Genomic DNA, 16,257 nt, shown 5'->3' on the forward strand with positions numbered 1-16,257 from the left:
ATGGTAAAAAAAAATTTCGGACTTTATTTTATCTTCATGGTAAAAACAGACATCAAAGTTTATAAAAAAAATACGATTTTTGTAAAAAAATTATTTTTTATATTTTTAACTTTATAATGCTATAACTTTTTGAAAGATGTATGGATCAATATAATTTTTTTTTTATAGATGCATGATGTCTTTACTTATCATTTGGTATATATTTTTTTTATATCTGACCCTTTACCTGCCCACAAGGGGGGATTTAAAATGGCAACTTTTTCACAAAAAATTTACTTTTTCAACTTAAATTTTTAAACTGTTCCGGAAAGTCTGACAATTTTATTTATATCTTAAATTAAAGTTAATGTAATCTACTTTATTATGCGAAAAAAAAATTTCGGACTTTATTTTATCTTCACGGTGAAAATGGCTACCAAATGCTATTATTATGTGAAAATTCTCGATTTTATTTTTTACATTTTTAACTTTATAATTCTATGACATATTTAAAAGTGTATGGATCAACATTATTTTTTTATAAGAAATAATATTTTTTAATAATCCCTTTTTCATTCTACATACTTCATCTTAATTAGGATATTAATAATGAACTAGCAGATAATGTAGATTTTGGAATAGTCCACCAGTTTTTTAAAATTAAACAGTATCTAAAGATTTGCATCGAAGCGTTTTTTTTTGATAGTGATTTTAATCACTGTCAGATATCATTATACTTGATCCATCTATGCCACGTCACCACTGTGCCGCGACCCCCCTGTGCTGGGTTTTTTATTTTTAATTACGATTTATATGAAATATGAATATTAATTTAACCACGATAAGAATTGATCACTCGTGGATAATGTTATTTAAAATTACAAATATTAATCTAAAACTAAAAAATATTAAACTCAAAAAGCCAGATAAAGTACTAAAATATTTTTGCCGATAAAAATTTTCTTTATTAAAGGTTAGCTAAAGTGACAATTAATAAGAAAATAGATAGTTGTCAATGTTTTTTAAGTTCTTTTGCTAAAATTAAAATTCTTTGTACAACTTATATTTATATACTTCTCTCAAAATGTCAACTTTTAAGCTTTAGAAACCTTTCTCTTTTATGTCAATCGACCTTAAAGTTTCTTCAATTGCATGGCTACCTTCATTGTTTCGTTTCATTAAATCGCTTAATCATTGTAACTTTTGTGTTCAATTGTAACTAGAAACATCATTCCTTGTACTCGCTATTTTGTTATCTCTTTCGCCATTTACCTTTTAATTTATTAATAGATTCTACTTATTTTTTCTCGAATATTATCAAGTTTTTCCTGATTTGTTTGGTTATTGTTTTAGTTTCGCTTCCATATATGAGAGTTGGTTCATAATAACTACATATAATGTTGCTTTTGTTAAAAAGAAAATTGTTTGATCTTCAAAAATTTATTACTATTAAAAATGCTTTTAGGTCTTTATTTATCTAAACATTTATTTGCTTTGTTAAGTCATCATGCTCATTGTTACTCTTAAATACCTAGAATCTCGGAATTAAAATTTTTTTATTTAAGTACAATCATTTCTTAGGAGAACTCTCCATTAATGAACTTTTTTTTTTTTTATCAAATATCCGAGTCTATTGTTTATTTGGAGGGTACGAGGAAAAAACAATACTATCCATTTCTGTAAATTTTTCAAAAGAAAAAAAATACAATTTTAAATTCTGACATTTTTAATGTTAAAACAAAATTAAACACTTAATTGTTTAAAAAATGATACATTTTTCTTTGGAAGTACTTCATTACTTAATACTATTATAAATGGGTTATCAAATAAAATCATAATGAAAAAATACTTTAGTAAAATGAACAAATTTATTTTTGATATTCAGCCGACAATAACTTTGAGTTGGTTAAATAAAAATGTTTGTTAGTACAATTAAAAAAGAATCAAGCAAATAAATATTTTGTTTCAGTAACAAAAATATGATTGATTTAACAATAAAAAAAAAAAAATCTGACTATTTTTTTCAGTGCAAATCGAAAAAGTGTATTAATATCGTTTTTCCCCTGTACCTTTATTTATCAACATACATAAAATGTTACTAATTATAAATTTTTGGTTTAGTTAAAAAAATATAACCCACCAAAGTGCCAGTTTAATTAAATCTCGTAATAAACATACACACAAATATAAAAGTCAGTAGTTAGTTTGCATAGTTTATTATAATAATGCTTATAGTAATAAGAACAATAATTATTCAGTTGACTACTACATACTTTTGACCCGAAGCTACTATTATTTAAAATATAACTTATTATTTTTCGAAACCTAAAACCACCCACCAAGTAGATTACATTATATCACGTTCGGACATATTTCTCGACTGTTGGACATTCCAGTTAAAAAAAAGTTCTTAATGCGTGTAATTATTATTTTTTATCGTTCTACAACTATTATTACGTACCACTGATGTCCAGAACTCGATGCTAGATGAGTTTACCACCCATGTTCTTTATTATGATAATTATATTTGTTTCGGATCGTTTAGCAAAATTAATCAACATTACCCCTAGTTTATAATGTATTACATACAATATGTTCATTTTAAAACAATTACTAGCATCTAATGTTATGTGATTACAACATACTAAAAAAAACAAATAATCGTTTTTAATTAAAATTTTAAGTTAAGAAATAAAAACTTCTTATATTTTACTCTATAAACCTGATTTAGCATTAATGCAATCGTATACAAGAGTATGTATTCTTAAAAAAAAAAATTAAATTAAATATATTTTTTTAAGAATATGTAATCCAACTAAAAAATTATTTGAAGTAATTTTTATTGAAAAATTATGACGAAAAAAATTGATTTTTACTCGGTTAATAGTTACATAATATAAAAATAAAAAGAATTTTCAATCAAATATACAAGTCAAAATATAGTTCTATGGCTTCTCAATATTTTTAAATTTCTGTAGCTCCTTAGTTTTTTTATATTTCTATGGCTTCTTAATGATTCATTTGTTGTGAAAAAATAAAAATAATATAATAACTTTCTCAAAAAAATTCTACAGTATTGTTGTAATCAAAAAATTGTATATTCGAAAACATAAAATTGAATTATTGGTTAACTTTTATTCGAAGTAGATTTTATCTCCTCCAACTTCGCTTGATTCTATTATCTGAAGATAAATAGAGAAATTTTAAGGTGGCCAATTTTATACTTGTTTGATAAGTCAGCACCATTTTACAATAATGTACTATGTTATTAAACCCAGCTAAAAATAATATTCTCGTGTTTTGAGAATATGACCAAGAATATTCTTGAAAAAGATTATTATGGTAATTCTACATCAGAACATATCAATTACTAAATGGTTCTTGAAATAAAAAAAAATGTTGTCTTCATAAATGCCATCAAAAATAAAAATATTTCTACCTTATTAGTTCATAATCCAAACATTGAATATTGTGATCAATTAAACCGAAAAATCTGTTTTGTGTTCTCTGCTCTTATAGGAAAATAACAGTAATATAGTACTATTATTTTGCTTTCGTTCTGCCAATTTAAGTATAACGAATAAGAACGATTTATTTTTTTAAAAGTGTGTGTATTTCACACAAACACATCAAATTATAGGAACACGTTAGCGGATCGAATGGATAAAATATAAGAGAAAGTAAAAAAACATAACTCAAAGCGAAATATTCGTTTTCGGGTTTTCTGATGGCTTTTGAACAGATCAAATGATATAACTCAATTATGATGTAAAACCGGTAAAAATGTTATCAGTTAAATATAGAAACTATGAGAGGAAGTAATAGCGTTCTATTCTACAGAGATAAAGAAATGTGTAATGAAAACAAACGAGTTTTTCTCGGCGGTGCCAGACCAAAACGAGCGTTCCGGATGTTGACCACCCTGTCATTTCAATGGGAAAAAATGTTTTTAATGCAATTTTATTAGTCTGTTTTAACGTCTATTAACGAGTGTTATGCAATAATTTTACCGAGTGTACAGAGTACATACTGAACTTAGGATAGCTAAACGTTATTTTTTATCAGAATTTTAGGAGACCGGATTTCACTGCAAGATAAAACTCTGAACGGTATGTGTAAAAAAACTCTTCCACGGTGTTCCTATAATGTATACAAACACAACAATAATAATTGTGCCCGGGGCATATCGTGACCAAGTGTTTTAAAATTTACCACACGGTTACGAATAAGACTTTGTTGTATTCTATTATTGTTCGTTTTAAATTTTAAATTCAACGGGTGATGGATTTGAACCGTTTACCTCCTCCCATTCAGTATGTCACGTGTATTATCGAAATGAAATTAGTGTCATTATTGATATTATACATTTTCATTCGTATAGAAATGTGCGTACAATCAATTACTTTCACATACATAACAAGAAAATCGTTTAAAACACAATAAGGTTCAAATACATATGTTTATAAATGCATTGATATTACCGTTCGTGAGCATTTTTGTCATGTGTCCTTGTTAAGTTATCTTTTATTTCGTTTGGTGGATATATTGCCAGTATTGTGCGTAGGCGCACTTCTTTGATCTCGTCTACCGACAACGATTTGCGCCCACCAACCAATTCCATTAAACTTTCATTACAATCTGATACTTTTATTATTATTTTACTATACTTAGCATTACATAGTACTCAAAATCTCATGAGTTCCAGCATGAGGCACACCTTCGGTATTTACAATTTATCTGCCTTCCGATATTTTTTAAGAGCCTCAATTTTTCACCCAACGCAAATTGATATTTCCTTATACAGCGACATTATAAATTATCATTTGAGAATTTCATTGTATGAGTATGAAACTAATACGACTATTGCGGATCTATTACTTAACACGGAAAAATTTCTTTAATAACCTATCGTTTGAACACATATGTCCGGCTAATCCCTCTTACCATATGAGTGCATTTGGATTTTACATATATTTTCTGATGAAATTCAATGATATTAAATTCATCTTGATTATTGTGACCATCGATTAGTGTAAAATAGATTTTTATTATTTATCGGTCTATTCTCAAGTCGTTCAAATTTAATTCGGGACAATAGTACATTTTTTCATTCAATTGTACAATATAAGTGTGATATAGTGTAATCACAATAATGAAAGTCTAGTACAATTTAATCAACTATAAAGATCGTAACTAATATCTTTTCAAATTTATTTAGCTTATATTATTTTATTTCTTGACTTCTAGGCGGACTAGTGATGTTGGTTTTTTTACTTTAATCTTATTCAAACAACTACGCGTTAAAAACACAGTGTAGATTTCTACTTACAAAACAGGACACTCGCGAGAAACGTGTCGCAATGCAGTCAAAATATAATCTAAATAAAACGGATCATCGCGCATTTTTTTATCATAACTATTATTTATTACAAGCAACGATAATTTATTCAACAAATACGTATTCTCGGGACAACAACCGAACATCTGCACAGTGTTAAAGAATCCGTTATGCGAGCCGAATTCGCCCAGTTGATGGACATATAGTAAATATATGTACACACACAAGCACTTTTAGACTTGTATTTATTTAACAATACTATTAATAATAGTTACAGTATAAACATTCATTATTTTTCATTCTAAATTTGATACGCCACGCCGGTCGCGTACATACATGTCTTTTTAATAGTACACTTGTAGTAATTCGTTCATGCAACTAGAAGAAGAGGTACATCTCTCAATTGTCCGTTAACCATTATATATTTTTGTTTTATATAGAAAAATGTACATAGAACAACTGTTTACTGTTAGAAATGAATTGACTACGTACAGTTCGTACACTATACTTAAGTGCTTCAGTTCAGTGGTTATTATAGTGTACAATGAGTAAGTCCAAAGAGATGTTTTTCGCTACCTGTACGACTACGTGTATCGTTTCAGACAATGCTGAAAGTGTTTGGAAACGATTCTCATAACAATGTAATGATCGAAATCAAACACAGTTCGACCGATCACTGTCTACTGAATAAATATGCAAATGACGATGCGTTACACATGTTGATAACTGGCTCGATGGTAGAGAGTCTGTAACTTCTCTCCATGCCCATCATTGATCCATTTATGTATCAAAGAATGTGTAACATAAAAAAAAAATCGAAACAAAAAATTATATGGTGTTATGGACAGCTTCTTATACAGTTTCATGTTACCGAGAATTTATTTAGTCGATATTCCCAAACGTACCGGGACACTTTGTTGTATTTTTAGTAGCGATGTTACAAACCCTGATTTTTATAGTCGAACCAGACTCAATTTTAAATTCGAACTTAAATTTAGAAAATGTTAATCAATCAAAAGTTAACTAGTTTTTGTTTTCTACACCGCAAGCTACTCACAAGTCACGATCTAGAATTTCTATTTTTTTTTTTGTATGTCTTGCTAAAGTAATACAAAATGTTAAGTATGATAAATTTCAGACAAGAAGTGTACATGTCTGTTTGCGCTATTAATGTTATATATGAATTTTTTAATTTTTCATAGAAAATACTTGATCTAGTTTTTTATAAGATTAAACACCGGTTTTTCTTAGCGGTTAGTTATGGATCGCGGAAACATTAATTAAATTATGTATGTTATGTTCATGAAGAATAGTTAACAACTGTCCATAAGATTTTTATCAGCTTTGAAATTTTCCGTAACGTGTAACAAAACCTAAAAATATTTTTATTCCGTTAAGATTGTTTCAGTCAGCTTTGGTGTAATAATAATAATAATAGTGTTGAGCATGACGCTGACAATATATTTTCACTATTTCACGAATTTACCAGTAAGCGTGTTTTTCTTATAAAATAAAGTAATATCATTTTTTTGTATATTACCATGCGGTAAGAAATTAAGTTGCCTAAAGATTCAACATTTTTAACAGCGCCTATAATCTATTATGATTATGATATTAAAAAACCCATTATTTATACATTTATGTGTATAAATCGATTTCATTCATAGTAAGTAAACCGGTTTTTATTATTTATAAACGACATCCTGTTTTAATGTCGTACTAGCGGTATCAGAAGAACACCTGAAATTATATCATAAATGTCAATCTTTTTATCAATTCTCTAAAAAGTATAAACTATCCTGGTAGAAACGTTGACAATCAATTATTGTGTTAAATTTTATAACACTGCCATGTATAATAAATATATTTAAAAGCTAGTATAAGTTACCCATTGAACGGTAGAAAGGACTCATTCGTTTAACAACTTAATTTGTATCGGATAATAAACCATGTCCTACAACACATTCATTACACTTGATCGTTCTCTACCTTTTAAAAAATATAAATCCGTGTAGGCATTGAAGTACGTTTTCCATTTTATTACACACTTTTCTAATTAAATGTTTACGTGTTGAAATTTCACTATTATAATCATTAACTGGAGATGATTATATTTTCGACTTTCATCGAATATAGCCGTTAAATGTCGTAATTTATAGTACAAAAGTAACTCGTCCAAACTATTTACATATTAGTGTTATTTTTGTATTTCTTACAGTTTCACTGTACCACATTTAGATTTAAGAGATTAAAGTATTTCACTTAGTTTTTAATGTGACATCCGATAATTGTTTCCCTTTTACGAGACTGTGTAAAAATGTGGTAATTCTGTTATCCTTCGACGGAGAACATTAACGATCCAAATTGTTTTTGAAACAGATAATGCCAAATTCTTGGGATGGTAGATCTGAACCCGGATGAAGAACTGCCGATGCTAGTAGATGGTAGGACGGCTTTACACTACGCCGCTTCAACAGGCGACTGTTCTTCTATTGCAGAGCTTTTGACCAACAAGTCTGTGGACGTGAACTCGCAGGATGCAGTTGGATATTCGGCAATACAAATAGCTGCGGCTGAGGGAAATCTCGACGTGTTGCGTTTGTTATTGCGACATCGAGCAGAAGTGAACTTACACGATAGTGTGGTGAGTTGATAATTGAAAATAGATAGTCGGTTTACAGGGATGTTATCAGGGAATGTGGGAGTATATGTTTTGCTTGAATGTAGGTTTACAGGCCTATAAAAATATCGCTTTCAAATGAATGGCTTTTTTATTGAGTGTGCTATACAACAAATATGTGATTTGTTAAAAAAATGTATATTATATTTATGAATATGTGCTTACTGCGGATGATGGTAACGTTGTTCCCAAAATATGTAGTCACGATTTAATAGTAATTTTTGTGGTTTTTTGAGTTTAAATTTATATTTTTAATTTTAGATTATTTACAGTCACATTTTAGTATGGCATTTAAGTAAAATATAATACGGTAAAAATATAAAGTGATTACTTTATTCGTGTAACGTGGGAATAAATCATCTTTTTTTTTTGTCGTATACTTATTTCCGGGGCTTAGTCGTTAGTTCTTCTACATAACTATTGTTTGTCCATCAGCATGGAAACACGGCATTACACGAAGCCAGTTGGAAAGGTTACAGCAAAACGGTCGCATTACTAGCGCATTCTGGTGCCCAATTGGATCGCAAGAATTTCGGTGGTTCGTCTGCGCTACATTTGTGTTGCCAAAATGGTCACAATCAAAGTTGCCGCGAACTGTTACTTGCTGGGGGCGATCCAGACATTCAAAATAACGTGAGTACCAAAATGTGTTTTTTTATTATTTGTAGGCGTAAATAACGATGAACACTATCCCGGGAAAGTTGCTTTTGGTATACCTCGCGGTTATTTGCTACATGACAATCGAGTAAGAACCGCTAAAGAAGTGTAGACTGGTCTATGAAAATAAAGCACAATTTATTCTATAGCTATTTATATTCATAGGCGGGTAGTAATTAAACAACACTAACATTACATTAAAAATATTGGTGAACTTTTAGTTTCATATGACACGATTGAAATCATTTATCAGCTCCTAGTTTAAGTAGTCGTATTTCGCGCTAACGCGTTACACGAGTTCCGTAGATTTCTTAGGCAGTACAATGTTTTTTTGTAATAGACAGTCAAGAAATACATGTAGTTGCTGAATTCGTGGTACCCTTTTGATACGATTGAAACAACTATTTGCTACATTTTTAAGCGCCCAAGACAGAAATAACTTCTACTTGCGTTAATAATTCCTGAATTCTTAATATCATTTCAATTTTTAAAGATAATTATCTTTGTTCAGAGTTTGCACGAATTCACATACAGTCAAAATATTCGCCGTGACTACAACGTATTTTTTTTTATAAAACATTTGTAACTACAATGTTTCGAATTATTTCATCTTCAGGTTTCAAAACAACAACAATATAAAATAATTAATTCACTAAAAACACAGATGGAATCTTATCCTTTTTTTTATCGTAGATGAAAATTATTAAACTGTAAAAAGTTAAATAATTGACATGTTTGACTTTTTAATAACACGTTTACGTAGCACTGGTCGGCTGTTCAATGAATTATTTTACCTTATGCTTTAGCTATTATTATACTATGAATTATATTATATTTAATACTTTTGCAAGCTGTAGTATTTTGCGTTTATATTTCACAAGTATTAAAATACCCGTAGCTAGTTGCAAAAATTGTCTTTTTTCAATTTAATAATTTAAAATTCGGAGAACAAAAATGAACATGACTTTCTTTATTTTTAGTACGGAGATACGCCTCTCCACACAAGTGCCAGGTATGGACATGCTGGTGTTTTCAGAATTCTGCTAAGTGCTCAATGCAAAGTATCCGAACAAAATAAGGTAAAAATCAATTGTAATAGTTTTTAGGATTATGTTGTACTATGTCCGAGTTATGATTTCAATTTGATGTTTTCTTATATAGAATGGCGATACTGTGTTACACATTGCCTCAGCTATGGGTAGAAGGAAATTGACCAAAATCATCTTGCAAGCCAAGTGCAATACAATACTGAGAAATAAGGTAATTATTATTTCTGATTATATATATATATATAATAGTGTATTATATATAGATGGCTTACTGATACATTACATTCATACATACAGTTATTAAGTATCATCAAATATAATGTTGGTTGTCAACATTACTTGTAGTAATTTCCCCCTAACTAGCTATTAATTATTAAAAAGGCAGTATTTTTCTTGCATTGACAATTTTTTACATATAGCTTTGTTACACGGGCAATGTATTAATATAAACAATAACCTTCTCTATTGTGAATATCGCAAAAGTATTTCTAGTCATATGCCTAACTTATATAAAATAAAAAAAAGAAGGCTTGATAGGAGTTTTCCTTGAATCTTTTATATTATGTGGCATAATTTGTTAAATAATATTATGAATGTATACTTTTCATTTATGATGGTTTTAATTATTCTACATTTAATTATGTATATTTTAGCAAAATGAAACAGCCAAAGATATAGCGGAACGCAAGAATTTGACTGAGATTTTAGACATTTTAAATGATCCGAATTATATCAAGAAAAAGGGTAATGATAGCAAATCTGCCAAAAAAGAACACAAGAATGTAAGTGAAAATTATAATATAAGTTTTTATGTTTGGTAGAATTTTTACTACATACATGTTTGTTGTGTTTTTGCAAACATTTTCCTTATGAAAATACCCATACTATTGTAAACGTTATAACCCGACTATTTAATAAGCATAATAAGTATATTATGCTTTAATAAGTATACAAGTTTTTATGACTCTTTTAGGGCAAGAAGCGATCCGAAGGAAGCATCAAGAAACAGTGGTCACCGTATGGCTGTCATTACTTTCCTGACACCAAAGAGTTTCCCAAGCCAAAGTTAAATTCTTTACCAGAAGAACCTCTTCACGCCGGTGAACAGTACTATCTGGATTTGGCGGGCAATATTAGGAAGGGGCCTGTTGGTGTAGGGTATACGTGTTATTGTGCGCCGTTTTTTAAAGAATTAGAAGCCCGTCTTGATCACAATACAAAGAAGTTAAAACGACAAATATGCCGAACCGAGGACAATATTAACAGGCGGCTGTGCTGTGTGGAGAAGCAGTTGAGACGATCCAAAGAAAAACTCCAGCAGGTGGTTATTAAATAGAACATAATTAAATATATAGCCTACGCGTTCGTAATAACAATCCTTTATAACAATACATCCATAGTGCAACATATATTTGGTTAAAATTATGCGATTAGATGTGGTGCCCCTTTTGTAAACAAGTATACATTAATTTGTGGGTAGCGGACGTGAGCTACAAAAAAATCATTGTTTTTTAATTAATTAATTTTTAGTATCTAAATATAAAATTATTTCTTAATAATTAAAAGTTGTGACACGTACAAATTCATGGTCCTAGAGACGGCTTAAATCGACAATTTAAAAAAATTAATTTCATACCTTAATAATTTTTTTTTAATTTGTAGATATCTTAAATGGTACCCTTTAATTAACTTTTATAAGTATGGATTATTTCTAGCTTACATTTTTTTCGACATTGATTGTGCATTTTTATCAGTTAAAAAATAATGTAAAAACAATAGTTATAAGATGACATATAGTAAAATGACTATAATTACTAATATCTGATTAAAGCTTATAGGGCTAAGACTAAAGATTTGATTGTTATCTTTAATTATTTAAACTCTTTTTGATTACATGCACTATATTAGGTTTGATAAATTTTAATGGAGCCATTTATCAAAAAAAATTTTAATTTATAATCATTATAATTTTTTAGCTTCGATGCGAAGCTGAAAAGGTATCAATTTTACTATGATGTGTTTTTTTCTTTTTTTTGTGTATCTGTTGCCACTTTTTCTGAGCTCTCACTGAACTGATTTCTTTTAACGGTACATCAAAAGATTACAAATCGTATATAGTCCAAGATATAACCTTCAAAAATTAAAAAAATTTCCCTCGTTCTTCGTAAATAGGGGATATCTCCAAAAAATTACAAATTTAAAAATCACTAATTTTTTCAATTTTTTTTTATTAAAAGTGCTATAACTTTTTCAAAAACTACCAAATCAATATAAGTTTTTTTTCATAGATGCATAATGTCTTTACTTATCATTTGATATATTTTTTTTACAAATCGGACCTTTTACCTGCTCACGGGGGGGATTCAAAATGACAACTTTTTTACAAAAAATTAACTTTTACAACTTAACTTTTGAAAGTGTTCCGGAAATACTGACACTTTTATATATTCCTTAAATTAAAGCTTATGTAATATACTCTATAATGGAAAAAAAAATTTCGGACTTTATTTTGTTTTCACGATGAAAACGAATATCAAAGTTAATAAAAAAAAATACGATTTTTTTAAAAAAATTCTTTTTTATTTTTTTAACTTTATAACGCTATAACTTTTTGAAAAATGTATGGATCAATACAATTTTTTTATGATAAATACTATTTATAAACCTCTTTCATTCGGCATAAATTTTTTTAAATAAAGCCATTTCCCTTTTTATATATATATAGAAGAATTATATATTATACGGATATCTTCTTCTTCTTCCTCACCTTAATCCCAACTACTTGGGTTCGGCCACTCTTATCCTAAACTTCCACTTGACACGATCTCCCACATCCCCTACGCTCATATTAGATGTCCTCATATCGCATTCAATAACATCTCTTCATCTCTTTTTTTGGTCTTCCTCTACATCTTCTTCAATCAACATTCATTTCTACAACTGTTCTTACGGCTTCCGATTCTTCTTTTCTCATAACATGACCAAACCATCTAAGTCTATTTTCTCTTATCTTATCCACGAATGACGCTAATCTATACTCCCTCATGCTACAGCCTCCCATACTTCTTTATCACTAATTAAATTTAGCTGTCCCTCATTCCACGAGATATCCTCTAATGTCTCTTTTGGGTACTCCTCATTCAAATATTTTTCAAAATACTCTTTCCACCTTTTTTTCACATCTTTTATAATAATAATTTTTAGACCTTTTATCTTTTATCTTTGCAAGTCTATAGATTTCTTTCTCGCCTTTCTTTGTTCCTAGCTTATCATACAACTCATCATACCTTTTAAACTTCACCTTACTTACTGCACACTTGGCTTCTTTGCACAAGCGTTTATATTCCATCCAGTCTTCTCTCCTTTTGCTCTTCTGCCATACTTTGAATTGATTTTTCTTACTTTCTATGATTTTTTGAACATCCTCATCCCACCACCCGGTTTCCTTGTATCCTGGCATTTCACTCCTACTCTCACCTTTGCAGTATTCTTTACACAACTAGCAAATCTATTCCACACATCCTCTCTTTTACCGTCTTTACAAACTCTTTTTCATTTTCCCGTTTTAATTTCCATCATCGGATCTTCGATTTTTCCTCTGTTTCTTCTATTTTTGTTTATTCTTTTTTCGGTACACCACAACTCCATTACCATTAGTCTATGTTGTGTAGTTACACTCTCGCCTGGTAAAACTTTTCAATCTTTTACTTGCTTTACGCTCTCTCTCTCTTCCACATAAAATAATCGATCTGTGATCTAATCTTCCCACTCTTATATGTTATATAATGTTCTTCTCTCTTTATAAAATATGTATTAACCATAGCAAGATCATACGATACTGCGAAATCCAGTATTCTTTCTATATAATAATATATATTGTATTATTGACATATATATATATAATAAGGATATAAATAAGGACATAGGAGATCATGTAGCTTTTGAAATAATCCAATTCAATTTTTTAAAATTAAACACTATCTACAGATTTACATCGAAGCGTTTTTTATGGTATTAATTTTAATCACTGTCAGATATCATCTATACTTGACTCAACTATGTCACGTCCCCGCTGTGCTGGGTTTTTTAAATTAATTTTAATGAAAAAATTTGTAATCAGGTAACCGAAGAGGGAGACTGCAGTGATAACGATAGCGTGTTGGAAGACCGTTTCCGGGCTCAATGTACCATTGATGCAGCAGTCATGGACCCAAACTTGCGGTGGCGACTTGATTATCTGACAACTCGTCGACATGATGACATACCGTGTAATGATTCTGGGTACAGCACGAAGATGTTCAGCAACTCTCAAGGCCCCTCTCCGTCATTATCGCGTAAGTTATACTTGTAATCTGATATTTCTTTTGGAATACAATTGAATGAGAAATTTATAGGAAAAGTCAAACAAAATATATTATTTATTTCGCTGAAATGCACACAAAAAGCTGTCAAAATATTTACGTTAATATTAAAAATTAATTTTTTTTCTCATAAATTAACATTTTTTTATTATATAGATTTAATGGAAAACGGTACAACAACTATTATTGAAAGTTCCAAAATGCCAAAATCCTTAAGTATTCTTCCATCAGAAACCAACAATCTGGAAAGTATTGTCTGAGCAATACACGTGAAGAGTTTTCTCCATACACACTTAACATTTTGAATATAAGTGAAAATATATTCAGTCTATTATATACTTACATGTGCAATATCGTTATTTTAAAACATTGTTAATTATTGATTTGTTTACGTTAATAAAATATTTATTTCATTTTAGCTTCGATGCGAAGCTGAAAAGGTATTAATTTTACTATGATGTGTTTTTATGTCTGTTGCCACTTTTTCTCAGCTCTCACTGGACCGATTTCTTTCAACAATACGTCAAAAGATCACAAATCGTATCTAGTTGAAGACATTACCCTTAAAAATTTAAAAATTTTCCCTCGTTCCCCGCAAATGGGGGAAATATCCAAAAAAATTACAAATTTAAAAATCGGTAAATTTTGTCATTTTTTTCACTTTTTTTTCTTAAAACTTCCATAACTTTTTCAAAAATCAACAAATCAACATAATTTGTTTTTATACTAATACCTTAGATGTTTCCCTTTTANGTTTAAATTACAATATTGAATTATTGAATATCAATTTTATACTAAATTTAATAATTATAATTATTATTTATTTATATATTATATTTTAAAATCAAAGAACTACTAATTAGGATATAATCAAAGAAATAAGAGTTGATGTTGCTTTTGGAATAATCCACCAATTTCTCTAAATGAAACACTATCTACAGATTTGCATCGAAGCGTTTCTTATGATTGTGATTTTAATCACTGTCAAATATCATCTATACTTGTCATATATATGCCTTGTCTACACTGTACCTCGACCCCACTGTGCTACCGTTTTTTTTTATAGTATATGTTTTGTTGTTATTAAAAAAAATCCTTTAAGACGAAAGTATTTGAATTTAATTTAATGTTAAGAAATATTTTACTTTTGAATGCTTTGTGTAAACTATTTTTAGAAAAAATTTAAAAGATCAGAACGTTTATTTTATTTAATTCAAAGTTACGTACTTTCTATTATACGAATATCTACCAAACTATACAAGGTGATTATTTTAACGCTAGCCGCTCAATTTCTCTTAAAGTATTGTGTTTTGAAACATTATTTTTCGGTTTTTACTAGTTACATATTTATTTCTATTTACTTGTTATAAAATATTTTAAAAAATATTTCAAGTTCATTCCTTATGTATTATAAAGATGTTAACTTTATTTTTTCAAATAGTATCATATATATCTTACTAGCTTAGAAAATAGATAATGATCTAATTAAGACAATGACTAATTTATAACAAGTTTTGGTGTAATACTATGGAAGATATTCACAATTTTGCACCAAGGCGGGAGGAAGAAGTTGAGAAATAACCAATGATAAAAATAGCAACTTACTCGCTATATCCCAGTTTTATTTTATAATCCTAATAACTTTTAAAGTATTAGACTTAAAGTTGTTTTTCACCAGTTTTTTTCTTATTTTCTATATAGTCTACTAAAAAAATAGATAGCTTAAACGGCGTCAAGCATGGTCATAAAACGTTCGGATTCCATTCAATCAATGATAGTACCTGGTGTGTGCGGCATGAGGGGAGAATATGACACAGTACTGTATTTCCTTTAGTAGAATATCACATTATCAACTTGTACGGAAGTGTATCTGGATCATAGATAAGTCGCCAAGTGATAAAGTTCATCTCTAAAACGCCTGGGGTAGCGAGTTCTAATCTCGTACTGTGCCTCTTATTAATTAGGAGTACTATGGGTATGCAAATATAGGATCCGACGTGTGATTCCTATCAGGAATCAAATATTAAGAGGTATCGAGAAAGTTTGGTGCTATTAGGTTTATAAGACTTAAAAGGAGCATAGCTATAAATTTTCATTGAGGGGTGCAAATTTATTCAAAGTGATAAAAAAAGGTCTTTAAACTTTATTCACACATAAAAATATGGCATAGTTGTGAGAAACAGTGGCATACCA

General features: G+C 29.1%; 1 protein-coding gene across 2 annotated transcripts in view; it reads left to right on the plus strand.

Moving 5' to 3' along the window:
• The window catches only part of LOC126900782 (ankyrin repeat domain-containing protein 6-like), a 16,955-nt gene extending 2,443 nt beyond the window's left edge, over positions 1 to 14,512 (plus strand). The window contains exons 2-9 of one of the 2 annotated variants that reach the window (XM_050676715.1): positions 7,697 to 7,961; positions 8,433 to 8,630; positions 9,635 to 9,733; positions 9,816 to 9,914; positions 10,357 to 10,485; positions 10,677 to 11,024; positions 13,824 to 14,037; positions 14,221 to 14,512. In XM_050676715.1, coding sequence (XP_050532672.1) covers positions 7,716 to 7,961; positions 8,433 to 8,630; positions 9,635 to 9,733; positions 9,816 to 9,914; positions 10,357 to 10,485; positions 10,677 to 11,024; positions 13,824 to 14,037; positions 14,221 to 14,324 — 1,437 coding nt within the window. In that variant the 5' untranslated portion in view covers positions 7,697 to 7,715 and the 3' untranslated portion in view covers positions 14,325 to 14,512. The remainder of the gene's footprint in view (positions 1 to 7,696; positions 7,962 to 8,432; positions 8,631 to 9,634; positions 9,734 to 9,815; positions 9,915 to 10,356; positions 10,486 to 10,676; positions 11,025 to 13,823; positions 14,038 to 14,220) is intronic. The other variant, XM_050676716.1, reaches the window with a different exon arrangement.
• Positions 14,513 to 16,257: the final 1,745 nt, after the last annotated feature.

The sequence above is a fragment of the Daktulosphaira vitifoliae genome, unplaced genomic scaffold, assembly GCF_025091365.1.
Source record: "Daktulosphaira vitifoliae isolate Bord-2020 unplaced genomic scaffold, ASM2509136v1 Scaffold_3, whole genome shotgun sequence".
NCBI lineage: Eukaryota > Metazoa > Arthropoda > Insecta > Hemiptera > Phylloxeridae > Daktulosphaira > Daktulosphaira vitifoliae.